The following is a 17,408-nucleotide window of genomic DNA, read 5'->3' on the forward strand; positions in this document are numbered from 1 at the left end:
GGAGTAAGGAACAATTCTTAACCAGGCCACACAAGAGTAGCGTATTGTAAACATTCTGCTGGCTCTAAGGTGTTGCAGATGCTGTAGAAAGTGCAGTCTAGTTCAGCACCCAAGAGGTACAGAGAATCTGTTCAAGTGTTCTGTACTTCAGTGAATTTCCATGCAGCAATGGCACACGTAATAGACTCACAGAAAGACAGGATAATGGGCCACAGGTGATTACTGAGTTAATACTGACCTCACAGAAACAGAGCCAATCATTGTAATTTCACTGTAATCTTTAAATGGAAGTTTGCCAGGTCATTACATTTTCTAACAGAGCAATGAAATTTTTACTCTCACTGCAAATGAAGTACAGAACTAGATTCCCTACTTGTAGCTTACATGGACAGCATCCCAGTGGCAGCCAGGGCACTACCCTCAGCCTGAAACATCCCCAAAAGACACATCTCCATCATGCAGAATGCCACCTTGCTTTTGCAAGAATGACTCCCTCCTCCAAACACTGGCTCAAGAAATACAGGTCATGGAGGGGGGAGAAAAACAGAAATATTCTTACACAGAAAAAGAAAAATAAATCCTCAGCCAGTGAAGAGGCCACAGATCTTTAAAATCCAAATGAAGGCTGTTTTCTTCACTCAGATCCACATAAGAAAGATTTCTCCATCAAAGCAATTATCTTCAGTTAACATAGTATCCTTGGAATCCCTGAGATACTACAGCTCCATGTAACCACCTCACGGAAGTGGAGTGCATAATTTAGCACACAGATGAACAAGGTGGAAGCCAATATATAGCACCCTGAGTTGCAAGTGGAAACCCATTCCTAGACGGCCAAGAGATGCAGAAGAATGTACAGAGGAGCAATTGTAATGTAGATACTGCACAGGGGAACAGAAAAAAACCTGAAGTATTTCTAAAAGGCCTTTCCCTGTTGTCAGAGCAGAGAAGGAAAAGACAGCGATGAGAGGGAAGAGCTCTCTGAGAAAGGCCCTGGAGAAATGCAGACACCTCAGTGTACAGTAGGACAGTAATGGAAAAGCAGAGACAGGTTAAGTGGTCGTGTTCCGAGTGTGCCCAAAAAGTTAAGCACTCCAGCAGTGACTACAAATTCTCAGCCATCACTGATTTGCACTCTGGATATAAACCAGGAATATAAATAAATTACTTTTGCCTGTGGAACTACATTAAAAAAATACAAAGAGGAAAATACAAAGTCACAGTCAAATAACAGAATACTCTCCGTAGTCAAAAATTAAATACTGGCTTCAGAAACAACAGTCATCTGATGTGTATCCTCAATAGGGTTAATTGTAAAAAAGAGGTGCTTGTAAAATCTTAAGTTTTAAGTATTTTATTTCTCAGTATATTGCTAAATAATTTTGCAGTTAAACCAAAAAGTAAGAAATATCAGAGATGAGAATGGAATACTTACAACTAGAAAATGGTTGCTGAACCATATGAATTTCTATAAAAGCATCAATCAAAATGTAAAAACACTCTCTCGCAAAATCAATTACAATCTGAAATGCCAGATTGTCTTCACAATGGCCATAACATGAATATTGATGGATTTTTGCAATCCAAAACTAATTGTGATTTGGCCCAAGCATGGCTTAATACAATAATCAAACATGTCTGAAAATTGGGACTTGTATTTCTGCCATTTCCTATTCTCTGAGCTATTCAGCATCCAGTAATTCTCATTAGAATTAAAAAAAATACTACCTGGTGACAATTTTATTCTCTTAGGGAGTTGTGCTGCATCTCAATACATTCTTGGATAAATGAAGAAAAGTGGATAAAAAAGATGAGTAGAAATAGACACCCTATAAAAACTACTTGTAAAGTATTGTAAATCTGCAAAATATCTGTGGCATTACACAGGCTACTGCTGATGCAAAGGAAGAAACTGCTATTTAACCACTTCATGAATATGAACAATGCACTTGTTCCCAGCCATTCAGAATGATGTGACATTCCAAATGCTTATAAAAATTGGGTAATAAAAGAATTAAGTCAATACCCTTAAGTATAATAAATAATGGTGTTTATTATGGTCGGGGCTGACCACGAGCGTTTGTTCCATATCTGCCTGGGACATTTGCAAAACCAGTTCTGAATCCTTGAGCTGCTCCAATTCCTGGTATTCCAAGTCCTTGATTGAGTACACTGTTGTAGGGTGCAGATCCATGATTAAAGCCCAATCCATAGGGCTTTGTCTGAGTGTTTAGAAGGATGACTGGACTCACATTTTTGCCTGGTGTGTTAAAAGAAAATTCTGGTGGTGGGCTGCTAGGCTTAGCTGGAGTGGAGGTAACAGGGTTCAAATTGTCAGCAGCTTTCAAAGATGGCATTGGAATAATGTGATGATCCGAAAGGTTCAGAATATTGTTTGCAATAGGCACAGATGATAAGGTAGGTCTGATCCAGTCATCTTTGAAAATCTGAACAGTCAAGGTCGAGACCAATGTGTATAATCTGTTAGTGACATGGGCAAGTACCATTTGCTCATTTGCATCTCTCCGAATTCGGACATGGACTGATCCAGCCTAGAAAGTGACAAAAACAAGTTGGCTGTTAATTATTACCCCAATAAAGATTCTCCACGTGCATTAAAGAAGAGGAAAATTATCCTACAGAGAATTACACAAAGACCTTTTGCAGTGGAAACTATAGTCTAAATTAAGAACCTTATTACAGGACACATTCTGATCTTTCCTGATGTGTTGCTCTCTTATGAGCATAGCAAGATGATCATTCAGGAGAAATGAGTCTTACAACCAATCTATACAATACAACATGTGTTGGCAAGAAAGGCAACAACTGGGGGAGAAAAATGGCTCAAAAGAACAAAGTGCAAAGTTAGGCATAAGTGGCAGAACAGTAAACTGAAAGCTATTTTTACATCAGAAAGAGAGAATAGATGCCTTTTTTGTTGTTTAAAGAAGGGCAGCATACTGGAAGAAACCAATGAAGACATTTTCTAAGAGTCTTACTTTTCCAGCTGTCACAAAATACCTGCATCAACTTAGGAATAACCAAGTTCTGGTGATCGTTTTGTATTACAAAAAATACACCTTAATTTCTTTCAGCTTACAGAATTATTGGTACACAACTGTAATTATTTTGCTCTACCTTCTCCCCTAGAAATGCTGAAAACATATGATTCTACTGTCTATTGTAGACCTTTCCTGCTTGAAGGGTTACAGTTATTTCTCTTTTCCTAGACAATATACACTAACACACCATTTAAAAAATTTTTTTTCCATTGTTTGTCATTTTCTTCACTCCAAAATACAAAAGAAATTCTACAGTTGCAAAAATGCATGCTTTAAGCCAGAACTGCAGTATACATTAATAACATTAACCAACAGCAAAGCTTTAAAAAATGTAAAGGACAGAGGAAGAGAAGTTTTGCAATAAAGCACATGGATTGAGTACTGACTCCATCAAAATTTTTTACAGTTATTATTTCAGAAGAAATATCTTACTTTATGTAAATTAAAAAATTAAATAGTATCTGAAAATGAAGCCTAGAAAGATAATAAAGGTATAACTTACCAAAGTGCCAAAACCTAATGTCCAGAAATGTTCATTTCGAACTTCCAACACACCATCCAAAGTTGAAACCTAATTTTACACAAACATCCACAAATATGAAAATAAATTAGAAATTTCAAATCCCTTTAGAAACACATTTTTATACATAACTGAATAACAAATAATTTTCAGTAGTGAAATAAAAGCTCCATACAGAGAACAGATGATGTCTGTTAATGTCACTAACACTTATCCTATTGCACTTTTGCTACCCTTAAACATCCAAATCCATCAAAAAAGTTTTAAGGAACATATTTCAAGTAACTTTTGCTGCCAAACTTAAGTATGTTCTTAACTTGATATGCTGTAATTCAACAGCTGCCTGCACTCCTTTTCCTCCTTCAACTCACATTTGTAAACCATTTCAATAGTAGCTCAAATTTAAATAAAAACAGCCTGCACTACTTAAATAGATTTGTTCCAGATACCTAAAAGACACTATTCATCTTGGAAAGCAAGATTCGTATTTTCTACATGCAGCTAAAAGAATACTAAAAAAATAATTTTAGCAAACTTCTTGGACTGGTCAGAAAAATTCTTCACATTCCTGAATGCTTATTAGCTGTACACACTGTGCTATGTATTATACACTGACTTACCTCTCTAAGAAGTTTATCTAACTGGCCAATCACATGAGGTGGGGTTGTCTTCAAAAAGAAGAAGTAAAGAAAATACAAGTTATAATAAAGATTAACTGGCCCTGTTGAAGTAAGAGAGCCTTTAAGTCTGGTCTACCCACACAAGAGACAAATGGCATTTTCATTAAATTCTTATGACTTCGTGACGCATATTTGCACAACTTTTAACATTCTTGTAGCACATCATGAATTCCCATAGGAACACTTCTATTTGCAAGCTTAAAACAGATTTTTTGTTTTTTTTTTTTTAATGAGACCATTTAACAAAACCAAAATGACAAAATCTGTTGATTTGTAAGGCTGCCTTACCTGGAGTAGTACTTTCCCACTGTAGACACTCATGGGATACATGGTACCAAATGTCATCAGAGCAATTGCTATAGCAGAGGCTGTGTCCACAGCAAAGTAATTGCTAGGGAAAAAGAGCAATTTTAAAGAAACACTGGCATTTACATTTTTGAAAGGCAGAACAACTTACTTATGGTTCTTTTTTCATTCTTTTAAATTATATAAACTTACAGAATTTTACATATACTAATCTCATTTGAACTCTCATTCATCTTGGACAATAGACAGATGCATTCAGAGTTGCAATACCATTCATACAGAATGCAGCTCTACATCAGAGCATTTCTTTCATGTAAAAAATGTATTTTCCTACAAACTGGATACAAAAAGAGATACTGTTTTAAAACAACAACTGCACATACTTGATTTCAATGAGCATATATGTAATGCAAAGAGCCAGAGCTCCAGCAATATCAATCAAGACAAAAGGGTTCATCCGTGGCAGAAAGATGCTACTCAATCCTGGGATGATTCCACAAATACTGCAACAAAACAGAAAAAGCAGTTGTCAGCCAGCTCCTCTACTCTCTCTTTCTACTCTGAAATTCCAAAATTACACCCATCATTTAGCATTTGACTTCTAACACACCTTGCTGTCATAGCATATGATGAGCACTGTAAAGGCCTCACTAATTCTGCTCAAAGGCTGCTGTCAGCAAAAATTACTCAAGTTTTTTTTTTTCTGGGAACACAGCTCTTTGATATAGCTGAATCAGCTGCCTGCAACACAGGTTCTTGGTGGGTTCAATACTGGTATTACAGAGATGTACATAGAGAGAGATTTGCGTATCACCAGTCTTCAATCCATCTGCCACCTTGGTGTGCAAAAGTGTCCCGAAGCCAAAGGTAACTAATTCATGAAGTCTTAAAAGAGGAAGAAGACCAGTAGTTGAATAAGAGGAGACCAAAAAAATGCATGAGGGAATGCTGCAAAAATTACTTATTTATAGCTATTTCCTGTCAATGGGAGTATGAAGAGAGAAAGGAGTTTATGTACTTCCCAGTGAATGAAATATTTCGTTGCTATGGTTAAAGCAAACTAATGTTTAGACATCATGTGCTGGCCTGCTTCTTTAAGAATTTTAATCAACATAATTATATACAGGTGCAGGTATTTTTTTAATCAGCACTGCTTCACATAACACATCTGAAATAGCTGTATACATACTAATTCAATGGGGTGTTACTTATATTGACTTAACTATATACAGGTTATCTCAAAACCCAGTAGAAATAATATTACTCTTGATCTGGGACTCCTTCAAGTTATCCATCAATGTCCTTCCCCTTAAAACTGTGTTTCTACACTGATAAGAGGAAAGTTGTGCTATTGCCCATGATTGGTATCCACCTTTTTTTTTTTTTTTACAATAAAACTTGGCAACCTAATTATTAGTCTTCCAAAAATATTTCGCAGATTTTGGTTCTGATGATGTAACATCTTATACCCATATAAAATGAATTCTTCTGTTACCAAGCCAGCATTCTGTGCTCTCCTTAACTGTAAAAAAGATCACGAGATGCAGAAACAGATGGGTTTTGAAGCATACTTAACATGTTTTACAGCTTGGTTTAACATTTTTCTTTTGATACCGACAGATAGTTGGAAGAATGTGTATGGATTAAAATAAACTTCCCTGACATCTGACAAAACTATTTGCAAACAACGTTATCTTGCATTTAGATATCCAATAAAAGCAAGACAGTTAACAGATAAGATGAATGATCAACACTGCTTATATCCCTGGAAGACATGGACTTGCCAGTTTCCTGCTGGACAGGTCAGGAGTTTCCATAGCTATGGTTTAGTGAGTTACCTGTTTCATATATCACATTTAAACTCAACCATCTGAATCATTTGTCCAGCCCACAAAGTAAATAAACATAAATTATTACAAAATATATCACTCAGTAATGCATGCTGTGAAATGCAGTTCAGGTATGTACAGGATAATGCTAGTTTTCCTAAACTCATCCAAAGAGAATTACATACAATGTACTGAACACATATATTCAAAAGAAAAGATACCCAGAAAGATGTATTTCTGTTAGATTGATGTATCTGGGAAATATGGGAGACAATGTTTACTCCAGAGTTCATACATGACACCTCCAGTAGGTAAAGATATTTTAAAAGCTCTAATACAAGTTTATGCCTCAATACCCCTCCAAAATGTTATTATACACACAAAACCAACACTGCCTTCCAGAAGCTAATGATTTTGAAAAACAATATAAAGCTTCACCTTCTACTAAGATCTGCAACATGTTCCTGAAGCCAACTTGTGCTGGCAGCTGCAAAAGAAAGAAGGTAATAAAGTTACCACAATTTTAAGTACCACTTTTAAGTTACTACATATTAAAGTATACACAAGTTATATTTTAAGGGAAGAATTCAATAAATACACTGTGAATGAGTAAATATATCTCAACAGATACGCAGGCACTTGAAAAAAGACCCAGGTCTGTCTTTTCCAGGCAGCAAGTACAACATCCATCTCTCATAATAATCTGAACTGATTAAATACAAATATAATTGCAGGTTATAATCATTATCTTTTATATAATACAGTGTAAATTAGATATTTATAACTATGGACAATTTACAGGACAATTTACAATTACAGGAATGACTGCAAGCCTACTTCACAATGAAAAAGTAAAAGAGCTTTTCATTTACCAATGAAGAGGAAAAAAGAACTATTGCATTAACTTATTTTTTAATTCATTAATACATCCATAAAATGTGTTGAAATTTCTGGTATCTGTCACATGCCTCCACTGATTGCATTCAAAAAATTGAAAATAAAGGATACTGAAGCATTAAAATAATACTTGGTTTATCATATTAATGACCTCAGACTACTTCGAGCCTTATAAGCAAACTGAAGTTGAAAATCAGATGGCAATTCTACTGCACAAAGTTATATTAACAGAGGTAATAGTAATATACAACCACTAGTTAAGGAAGTTACCAGACAAGTAAGCTATACCTTGATAAAAATAGGAACATTAACATTTTTTTCTGAATTCTTGTTATAGTCTAATTTATCACATACCTTCAGAGACATAAGCAAAAGGCTTATTCTTAATGGAAAGCATTGTAAATAAGTTGAAAAAGAGAGCCACGAAAGTACCAACCAGCAGTCGTCCCCTAGGGAGGGGGAAAAAGTGTCTTAATTTCCCATAACCAGAGAACATGCCATCAAGCTGTAACTACCAATAACAGTACCAAAATATTTTGCTTGGTTTCATTCACTGAGGCTGAAAACCAGTAGGATAAACTAGTGTAATACTTAATAACCAGCAGTGTATTATCATTGTAAGGGTTGTACAAGATCACTGAACTTCGTACATTGTTATCACACAACGCTGGTAATGTCGAGTAACAGCTATTAACCAATTGCACAAACACACACATGTATATATTTGCCCTTTGAAGATACAAACACACTGTCCCCTCAGCAGCACAGCTAAGAAGCTCAGCTTTCAATGGAATCATGCCATATACCCCCAACCTTCTTCCAGAACTACTTCAGCATACATCCCACGTCCCATTCCTTTGCCCCATAACACCTGCTTTTCCTCTCCCCGTGGTCTTTATAGTCTGAACCCTCTTTGCAAAACTTCAGTTCCCTGTTGACCACAGCATCCTTCCCCCCACATACCAGGCCTTCCAAGAGGCCACAAGAAACAAAAGGAACTGAAGTAGGAAAAGCAGCAATATGTACTTAGATCACTACTTGAGAGAACATGAGCATTAAATTTCAATTGTACCTTGAAAAGAACCGTCTGCACTATAGCCTGCACATGGTTTGAAGCCAAGGCACCAAAAGCAATTTGGTACTGAAAGCACTTGCACAACTAATATATGCTAGATAACAATCAGAAACACAAAAGGACAACACATTTTACATGTTAAAATAATTTCTTACGTGTGTATCTCAGGCTGTTCCAGAAACCGCTCCGCACTACGAGAATAATTGAAAATTTAAGTTATATTATACAGTAAAGCCTTGATACATGCCTTGAAGCATGTTTTTACAGTTCCTTAGCATTAGCTGCCATTCATAAACAAAAACTGATAGATACAGTACTGCAAAAAAATGGATTGTTAAATAAACACAGCAACTTTTATAAGCAATGAAAGCATTTAACACTGAATCAAAGCAGATGTGATTTAGACTTCCCAAATATTTCCAAACTGTGCCAGCTACCATGAATGCTGCCTACATGATAAAAATATGCTTGTAAATGAACATGCAAAAAATATTGCTATTGGCACCACCACCAGTGCTGGTGACCACAACAAACTAAGTCTGAAATTCCTGACTTACAACCTCACTAAGCAAGGTCAAATAAAGTAAACATTGGATACTGGGGTGGAGATATAGATCTTTTTTCACCCACCAGTGAGTTAACAAATGAGCTTCAGTTGTAACAGAAAAATCTGCTAAGTTTGTGGAATTTCCTAAAATTGATGTTGGAAAACTTGGAGATTTTGACAGAGGGTGATTCATTCCAGTGGACTGTCACTTCAATACATTGACTTTATAGTATAAAGTTACTAAGTTGTTAATACAGTCCTTTACACAGAAAATAGAGCACTTGAATAAAATAAGGGAAGGTGTACTGTTGCAGTTTTAAATTCTAGATGTTAACAAAAGCTTTTTCAACTTTAAAAACAAAAATAATGTTTTAGGCTAATGTCCTGAAACACAAATGCTCCCAAGCATACATGGTATGGCAAATTAATACTTGAACAAACTTTGAGGGAGTGAAGAAGTTGATGTTTTCAACATTCAGATCCTTGATATATTATGAAGCTTCTTGACTTCAAAAAGTAACAGAAGTAAAACCAAAAAAGTTTTATTTGTTAATGAGCTTAAAAAGTCAAGATGCATAAGGAAATTAATTAAATTAATTACACAAACTTTTGGAAAAAGTACTCCTAAAACCATTATATCTTTCCCTAGAGAGCTTTTTATGAACATTTATCAATTTCCATCTTTACATCTAAAGCCTACACGTAGTGTAGTAAATATAAGCAAGCAGTAAGATTTAGCAATATTTTTTTAAAATCTTTAAGTCTTTTCTAAAGTATCTGTTCACATACAGTACTCATAGAATGCATGTGCTTTGGTTGATCTGGACTTATCTTCATATGTTGAAAAATTAAAGAAAATAGTACATAACCCTACCTTTCTTTCAGTATAAAAAGAGCACCAAGCTGTGCCAGAACTGTAGATGCAAATACAGCTAGAACTTCAAACCTTTCAAACCTGAAATTTGAGAATTAAGTTTAGAAACACTGAACATTGAACAATGCATCCAACAGAATCTTTTCTGCGCAAGAACCAGTGGGATACAGCTACTTTTTCCAATTCATTCAACAGCAGACAGATGGGAAGAAACTGGAGATTTTATAGAATATAGAATAGCCATTCTTTTCAGTTTCTTTTATAGAATAGTAATTATTTTCAGTTTCTTTTAACACTCCACTCAGAGACACCTTAAAATTAAGCATTTCTTAGTTCTTCGTCCTGTCCATCCCCTACTCTGTACTGTTCTTTACATAAAGTCTTTCCCCTGCTCACTTTTAGGCCCTTTCACATACAGAGTATTACTGATGGCTGTTTCAGGACCCAGGCAATGAGAGCGAGCAAGGTATGAAATGCTGTATTATCAAACACGACATCTTGTTATTAGTACTTACCCAAATGAATACACTGGGCTGGGTTTCTTCATCATTACCCAGTAGCTTATTAGACATGTTACCAAACTGAAAAAAGGGGAGAATTAGACTGTGATAAGTAACAGCAGCCTTTACAAACTGCATAATGTACAAATACACACTTGAGCCACCAGAACTCAACAAAGGAATACAGCCATATCTTGCCCTGAACTCAACCTCCATCACTGTCACAGTGATGTTCTAAATGTTCCTCATGTGCTTTCTGAACTTGCCTAGAAATGCTGTAACCTGGGAAATGCTGCTTAAATGAGAAGGAAGCTGATAAGCAAGACGGAAGACTGAAAGAAAAAGCAAAGAAATCTCTCCATTAAAGTCTTCTTTTAGAGATATACCATGAATTGGATTTAGTACTCTAGAGTAAGTCTCAGGCCACACCAAGTATTGCCTTTTACACAGTGTAATTTCTCTATGTATGCAGCCAAAACAGATTAACTTTCTTTGGCTGCATTCACCTACACAACCTCTAATCTAACTGGGCATTCACTGACAGCCACAGGTCTCTCTTGCTATCTTCTGTCCAAATTTTTCTCTCATACTGAACATCTAGAATTCCAATTATTTTGGAATCTCCATGGTAGTAGTCAGAACGTTTCAAGGATGAGTATAGTTTCTGCCTATTTTTCCTCTACTGAACCATTTTTTCTCTACTGAACAATTTTTTCAACTGGAATCCACACAGATTCAGTGCCATCTGCGCTTCATGCAGTCCTTTTGTAATTAACAACGTTAAATCACACTGGATCAAGAACTCATCCCTACAACTGATGAACAATCACATCCTCACAACTTGATTCTCAGCTGCATGGAATAAAAAGTAAAAGTAAAAAGGAAGTAATGTTCATATACAAAGCCATAAACTCATATTCTCAGTGAGACTATTATATGCAACCAGGCAATGACAAAAAGAAAAGAAGCAGAAATTTACTTTTGCAGCAGAATTACTGAGCATTGTTCTCCCTTACAGCAAATCAAAATTCTTGAAAGAGATTGCTGTGAGTTAGAATAATCTTCTAGTCCAACCCCTAACCACCCAAAGACAGGAGTGCCAGGGGTGTTCTATCTACCCTCCTCTAAAACTAAAAGAAAAAAAATGTCCATACAAATTAAGTAAGGAAAGTACAACACCAACACTCTCCCCAATTTTCCCAAGGTGAAAAGTCAAGACAAAAAAGTCAAGACAAAAAAAAACCTCAGTAGATACAAAATTATAAGAGAAAGACAAGATTCATTACAGTTAAATCTTAATTCTAATGCAGTCACAGATCAAATTTTTTTTGTGCCGATCCCAACAAGTCTTTTTTGTTTCTGCATGTTTGCTGATGTCATTTATGAATGTTTTATTGTAAGTCAGATAGTTATAGTAGGTAATGGACATATGTATGACTCAGAAAGCTGACCTATACCTTTTATAAGATAGTGAGATAGCAAGGAAGGTAATGTAGGCTAATATTTTTAAAATATCTACATTTTATTTCCCAACCACTGCTACCATCTGTATCTTATTGATAATACATATTTCATGTCTGTATTAGCAATATTAGCAAAAGTGTTCAGAACTATCATACCAAAAGTTGTTTTAATACAATTTTGTTAGAATACAAGAAAAATACTGAAAATATCTAACGACCTTATGCGCAGAATATTTGGTATCTAGCTTGTGAAATATTTTTGAAATAGAATTACATACTTCTTGTTTCCTGACGTTAAAACTGAGGGTTACTTCACAATCAGTGACTATGGCATTAGGAAAATGTTCTGAGAAAACAATCAGACAACAGTTTTGTGCCATATTGCTTTATGTTGTCAGGTATCTGCACAGAGAAATCTCATGATTGAACTGATCAGTTACTAAGTTACTAGTCATTCCCAACATAGCTATGGTGGGGTTTACAATCTATTTATTGTGTGCAATTTTGTACTCATTTAAGCTATATTTAAACCAGTTACTGTTTCTATACTGATGACTATGTTACATACCTTTGAACTTGTAAGTAGATTTTAAGTGTACAGAAATATACAGACAAAATGAGCAGTAAGACAAAATGGGAAAAAAACTCACCTGAAAAGGTCAAAGATTGTCAAATATGTGTAAGCAGTTAAAGCTGTAAATAAAAGTAAATATTAAAACTTAATTTTCAATGCAAAAATCACTTGTATTCTAAGTCCTTTTTGTACAGCTCTTTCCAATCTCCTACCTACATAAACTGCCTCTGCTGATAGAACAAGTCACCAATATGCTTAATGTCATAAGCAGGTTGATGATGGCAATCCTAATTCAACTAAAGCACGTAATAAAGCCCAGATACAAAAGGTATCACATTTGTGACTAAGTTGTGACTTGGAATTTAAGTACTGGAAAGTCAGGAGATCTTCCAGAAACACATCACTTACCAAAGTAAGAGATCTCTTATGTGTGTTATTCCAGTGAAAAGTAGGTTAAACTGAATATTTTACTTGTTTTGCATCTCTAACCTATCTCGAAACTGAAAGAAAACCTGCACCAAAAATTTAACACAGAAATAGCATTTTATTCTCAGCATAGGTGATGGGAAGTACATCGAAGCCCCTATCCAAAAGTAGAAGTCACACAAAACTGCACTGGGTCTGGCTGATCTGGAGCTCATTTCTCCACAGCAGCCCTCAGTGCTGTGCTTCACAGTGGCAGCTACAGAGGTGTTGAAAACACTCCGTGTTTTGGCTACTGCTGAGCATTCCTTGGAAGAAAAGAAGTCGTAAGCCTTTTCCACACCACAAACATCCTCACTCAACTGCAAGTGAGGGTCTCTGCATGTCACTGATGCTACTTGTACAAGGAACAGGCTTGAGGACTAGTAACTCAAAAGCCTACTGGCTTTCAGTCTTAAGGATGAAGAAGCTATGCAGGAAAAAAATTACCAGCAGGACTGAAAAACTGTGCAAACTTTGAAGGACTTCCACCCATCCAAACTTGTCTGTGACAACTGCTTCTAAGCTGACTGCAGCAAATCCAAAGGAAGCACTTTCCGAACCCGGCTGTGCAAACCGCTAACTCCAATAAGTACTGGATTTGGCTTTTTCAGTCAGCTGGAACTCCACAAGCTAAGAAACACATGGTAGTTACAGTTTCAGTACATGAGAGCCACCTACCTATGCTGTTTGTAGAGCTGCACCACATGAGCAGGAAGCCAATACATATTAAATTTATAGCACCAAACAGCAAAATCTTCCAGGACTGTTGATGAGAATAAATATGTATTTACACCTTCCAAAATTTACAAGACAGAAATACATCTACCCAGTCTTAAAAAACAATACTGCAGTACTTCATCATGCAAACAGAATTGGCTTCTCCTCCCTCCCAAATATTCACGACTCATTTCAGAACAGCAAGCCCTTACTCTATTTTTAACTTTACAGATTATTTTAAAACTCATTTATCAATGCCACCATGCTGAAAATACCTTTTTGGTCTAAAAAAAATCCCACCCATCTATAATATTTGCATTTCATTACAGCACACAGCATCTGACGTTTGAATACCAACTCATGCAACTTTATATTAGTGGGTTCCTTTATTTGTGCTGAAACTTCGGTCCCAAAAACATCTGAACACATTCAGTTTACAGTTCTACTGAACCCACCAGATATAATTCCAGAGAACACTAATTCATAGGGAGAACCCACAGAAACTATACAACTTCAAAGATTATTTTTTTAAGCACAGCTAGAAAAATACAAAGAAAAAAATTCATAATATACTTAAGTTAATAGTGTGTTTTAACTTACTACAGCTAATGCATTTTTATTACAATTGTGGTTTTTTTAAACAACACTTACCCTTCTGTCTGCTGCAACCAGCCTAAATTCATGTGTTAACTTTCCAACCAATGATCTCTGTGATTTGCGGAACAGGTGTATTGTCCCCTTAAAAAAAATCAATAGTTTAATTAATTAAAAACTTCACTTAAATCATAATTTGAATCAGCAAAAAGGAAATTTTCATTTATGAACTATTTTCACAGTTATATCAAAGACTACAGTGAACTTTTTGTTAACCAGAAATATCACAAGCTTTAAACTCAACAATATTTTGGTAACCATCTCACATGGTTTATTATATTAGAATGACAAATGACTTAGAATCAAGCTTCATTTAGACATAATCCAGAAATCAGGTTTACTGGAAAAGACACTAAAGTATCACCTAAAGAGTGGGTTTTAACTTTCTTTTAGATGAAACTACTACAAGACAGTTGGAAAACACAAATATTTTTCTTCATCAACGCACACTTCTCACCCAAAGGCAACGGATTTATTAAACAGAAAAATATTGTTTATAAAGGAGAACTCACCATTAAAGTAAAAACAGTGCTGGTGATGTGGTGGACACAAGGCCAGTAACAAAATGAAGCATACCAACAAAACGAAATATACCAACAAAATGAAACATACCAACAAAACGAAATATACCAACAATGATTGTTGGCTCTGACTTAACCTAAGGGGCTGCTACCCGGCTCTCCTGCAAGCCTGACAGGGAGCAGACTACCAGAGAAATTCATCTGCCATGACACTTGTCTCCCTTTCCTCAGAGGGTCCAAGCTTCTGGCTGTCCTCTGTTCTGCTCTCCCCACAAAGAAGTAAGCTTTCCACATGAAAAACCCTTCTGATTTGCAAGCGAAATCTGTGGACTTGTAATGGATGGTCTGTCATCTGCAGCAGTTTGGGGCCAGATTAAATAAGGCTTGATTTGAAGCTATCACACCTTAGCTGCTAACAGAAGGCAAAATGACATACTAATAGGTTCCTCACCAAAATAAATTCAATTAACTTTCAGACATTTTGTCAACACAGCTGCATTACATATTATCTAAGAAATACAAGTGTGCCATGAATTAAACTTTGAGCACTACTACATATCCCATGTTTAGCTCATCTGGGACAAAACACAGGCTTACTCGTACTCTTTTCGTTATTAGCAAATCATTAGATGATAATTTTAATTCTTAGCAGACACGTGCAGGATGCCAGAACACCTCGGATAGCTTTTCTAACAGGCAGTGGACAGCCTGCTTATGAAAGCTGCTGTGTTACAGAATCAGAAAGAATCACAGAATATCCTGAGTTGGAAGGGACCCACAAAGATCATAGAAGTCCAGCTCCTTGCCCTGCACAGGACACCACAAGAGTCACACCATGTACCTGAGAGCATTGTCCAAGCACTTCTTGAGCTCTGTCAGGCTGGTTGGTGATGTGACCACTGCTCTTGGGAGCTGCTCCAGTGCCCAAACATCCTCTGGGTGAAGAAGCTTGTCCTTATAGCCACCCGAAACCTCCCCTGTCACAACTCCAGGCCATTCCCTCAGCTCCTGTCACTGGGCACCAGAGAGCAGAGATCAGCGCCTGCCCCTCCTCTTCCCCCTCTGAGGAAGCTGTAGCTGCAGAGAGGTCTCCCCTCAGTCTCCTGAGGCTGAACACACCAAGTGACCTCAGCCACTTCTCACACGGCTGCCCCTCCAGACCCTTCACATCTCGGGAGCCCTCCTTGCTGTCTTTGCACCCAGGCCTTTCCCACACTGTTGGCACTGTGTCACTGCCCAGCCACACCGTGCCACACCTCCCTGTTTACAAAGGATGCATCAGAGCTGTGTACTTGGTGCCACAGGGGACCTGTGCAAACTCAGGCAGGCCACAGCGCACCCCTGGAACAGCTCCAGCACGGGTTGCACCTTGGCAGAAAGGCATCCCTAGATCCTGCAGTTGTGCCAAGAGCTCGGAGCTGGGCAGGGCGGCTGCCCCACACCTCAGCCAGCCCCTGAGGCGATAGAAGAGCTCCAGAAGACGAGTTTCTGCAGCCAGAGGCACTGTCTGCTCCAACAGGTGACAGCACCTGTTAAGGACACCGATGTCCCTCCAGTGGTGCTCAGCACGACAGGGGAACATTTCGCCGCCCAGACGAACACACACACGTGGCGGTCGTGCCCAAAAGATGGAGTTTTCGTCTTTGAGAAGCGAGCCACAGAGTGACAGCCCCGACACCGGGGAGCAAGCGCCCTACAACCTGTTTGTCCTGCGGCGAGTCCCAGCTCCCTGACCGATGTGCCGCTGAAGGAGAACTGCGAGGCTCAGACCGCAGCCCGGCGACCCCGTTCGAGAGCCAGCTCCGGCACAGGAGCCCCCCAAGCCCCGGTACCCGGCCGGGCCCTGCCCGCGGTGCCGGCCGGCCGGGGCCCGGTGACGGCGCTGGAGGGGCGGGCGGAGAGCCCCGAGGAGGAACCACGGCACGGGCAGCGACGCCCCGCGCTGCCCCGGGCCCGCTACGGGCCGCGCCCGCCCGGATGCCCCGCGGCGCCGCCGCCCCGGCGAGGGAGCGGGCGCTGCCAGCAGCCCCCGCACCCCGTGTTCCACGCACGACTTTCCTTCCCCTTTCCCTCCTTGCCCCCAGCAGGGGCCACTCACCATATTACTCCCCGCAGCGGAAGAGACGGCGCCATGCGAGGCCGGAAGGGGCGGGAGAGGTTCCCGTCGCCGCGGCAACCGGCGGGCCCGGCGGGACACGTGGCGGAAGCGGCGCCCGCCGGGAGCCGGCTGCGGCTCCGTGCCGATGCCGGGGATGTGCCGCCCCAGCCGCCCTTCCCTCGCTCCTCCCCAGCCGGGGGCAGGCTGGGCTGGAGGCCCGCCTTGGATATAAAGGTCTTGTCTGCGGCTTCCCCGGAATTCTGCCGTTCGTGTGCCCGCTGCTTGCAGGAGCCCGAGGAAAGGGATCCTACGGGTGGTACCATCACAGACATACGGTCATCACAGTCCAGCCTGTGACCAAACATCACCATGTCATCTAGACCATGGCACTGGGTGCCATGTCCATTCTTTCCTTGAAACACTTCCAGGGATGGTGACTCCAGCACTTCCCGGGCAGCCCGTTCCAGTATCTAACCACCCTTTCTGTGAAGAAATTCTTCCTAGTATTCAACCTAAACCTCCCATGGCACAGCTTAAGAGTGTTGTAGTCCTAGGCCTGCCATAGTCTGTCACGATGCTCCACTACAGCACTTCCACAAGGAGGGATCTGCTTCCCAGGACGAGCA

The 17,408-nt window shown here is 38.9% G+C and overlaps 1 protein-coding gene across 1 annotated transcript; it reads right to left on the reverse strand.

Moving 5' to 3' along the window:
* Positions 1 to 1,341: 1,341 nt before the first annotated feature.
* Positions 1,342 to 16,840, reverse strand: SLC30A6 (solute carrier family 30 member 6). Its single transcript, XM_041404464.1, has 14 exons — positions 16,783 to 16,840; positions 14,161 to 14,247; positions 13,471 to 13,555; positions 12,404 to 12,446; positions 10,306 to 10,371; positions 9,791 to 9,871; positions 8,525 to 8,560; positions 7,649 to 7,743; positions 6,836 to 6,884; positions 4,952 to 5,071; positions 4,551 to 4,653; positions 4,203 to 4,250; positions 3,565 to 3,633; positions 1,342 to 2,552 (listed from the first exon to the last, which is right to left on the reverse strand). Exons 1-14 carry the CDS (start codon positions 16,783 to 16,785, stop codon positions 2,055 to 2,057), a joined length of 1,383 nt encoding a protein of 460 aa, XP_041260398.1. The 5' UTR covers positions 16,786 to 16,840; the 3' UTR covers positions 1,342 to 2,054.
* Positions 16,841 to 17,408: the final 568 nt, after the last annotated feature.

This window comes from Onychostruthus taczanowskii, unplaced genomic scaffold (assembly GCF_017590055.1).
Source record: "Onychostruthus taczanowskii isolate IOZ18803 unplaced genomic scaffold, ASM1759005v1 scaffold21, whole genome shotgun sequence".
NCBI classification, from domain to species: domain Eukaryota; kingdom Metazoa; phylum Chordata; class Aves; order Passeriformes; family Passeridae; genus Onychostruthus; species Onychostruthus taczanowskii.

Bases quoted from the DNA above. Each gene is read 5' to 3' on its own strand.
- SLC30A6 (XM_041404464.1), bottom strand. The intron at 10,372-12,403 runs GTGAGTTTTTTT...CCCTTTTTTCAG, and splicing joins ACAATCTTTGACCTTTTCAG to TTTGGTAACATGTCTAATAA. The intron at 6,885-7,648 runs GTATGTGATAAA...TTTCTTTTGCAG, and splicing joins TTTTGCTTATGTCTCTGAAG to CTGCCAGCACAAGTTGGCTT.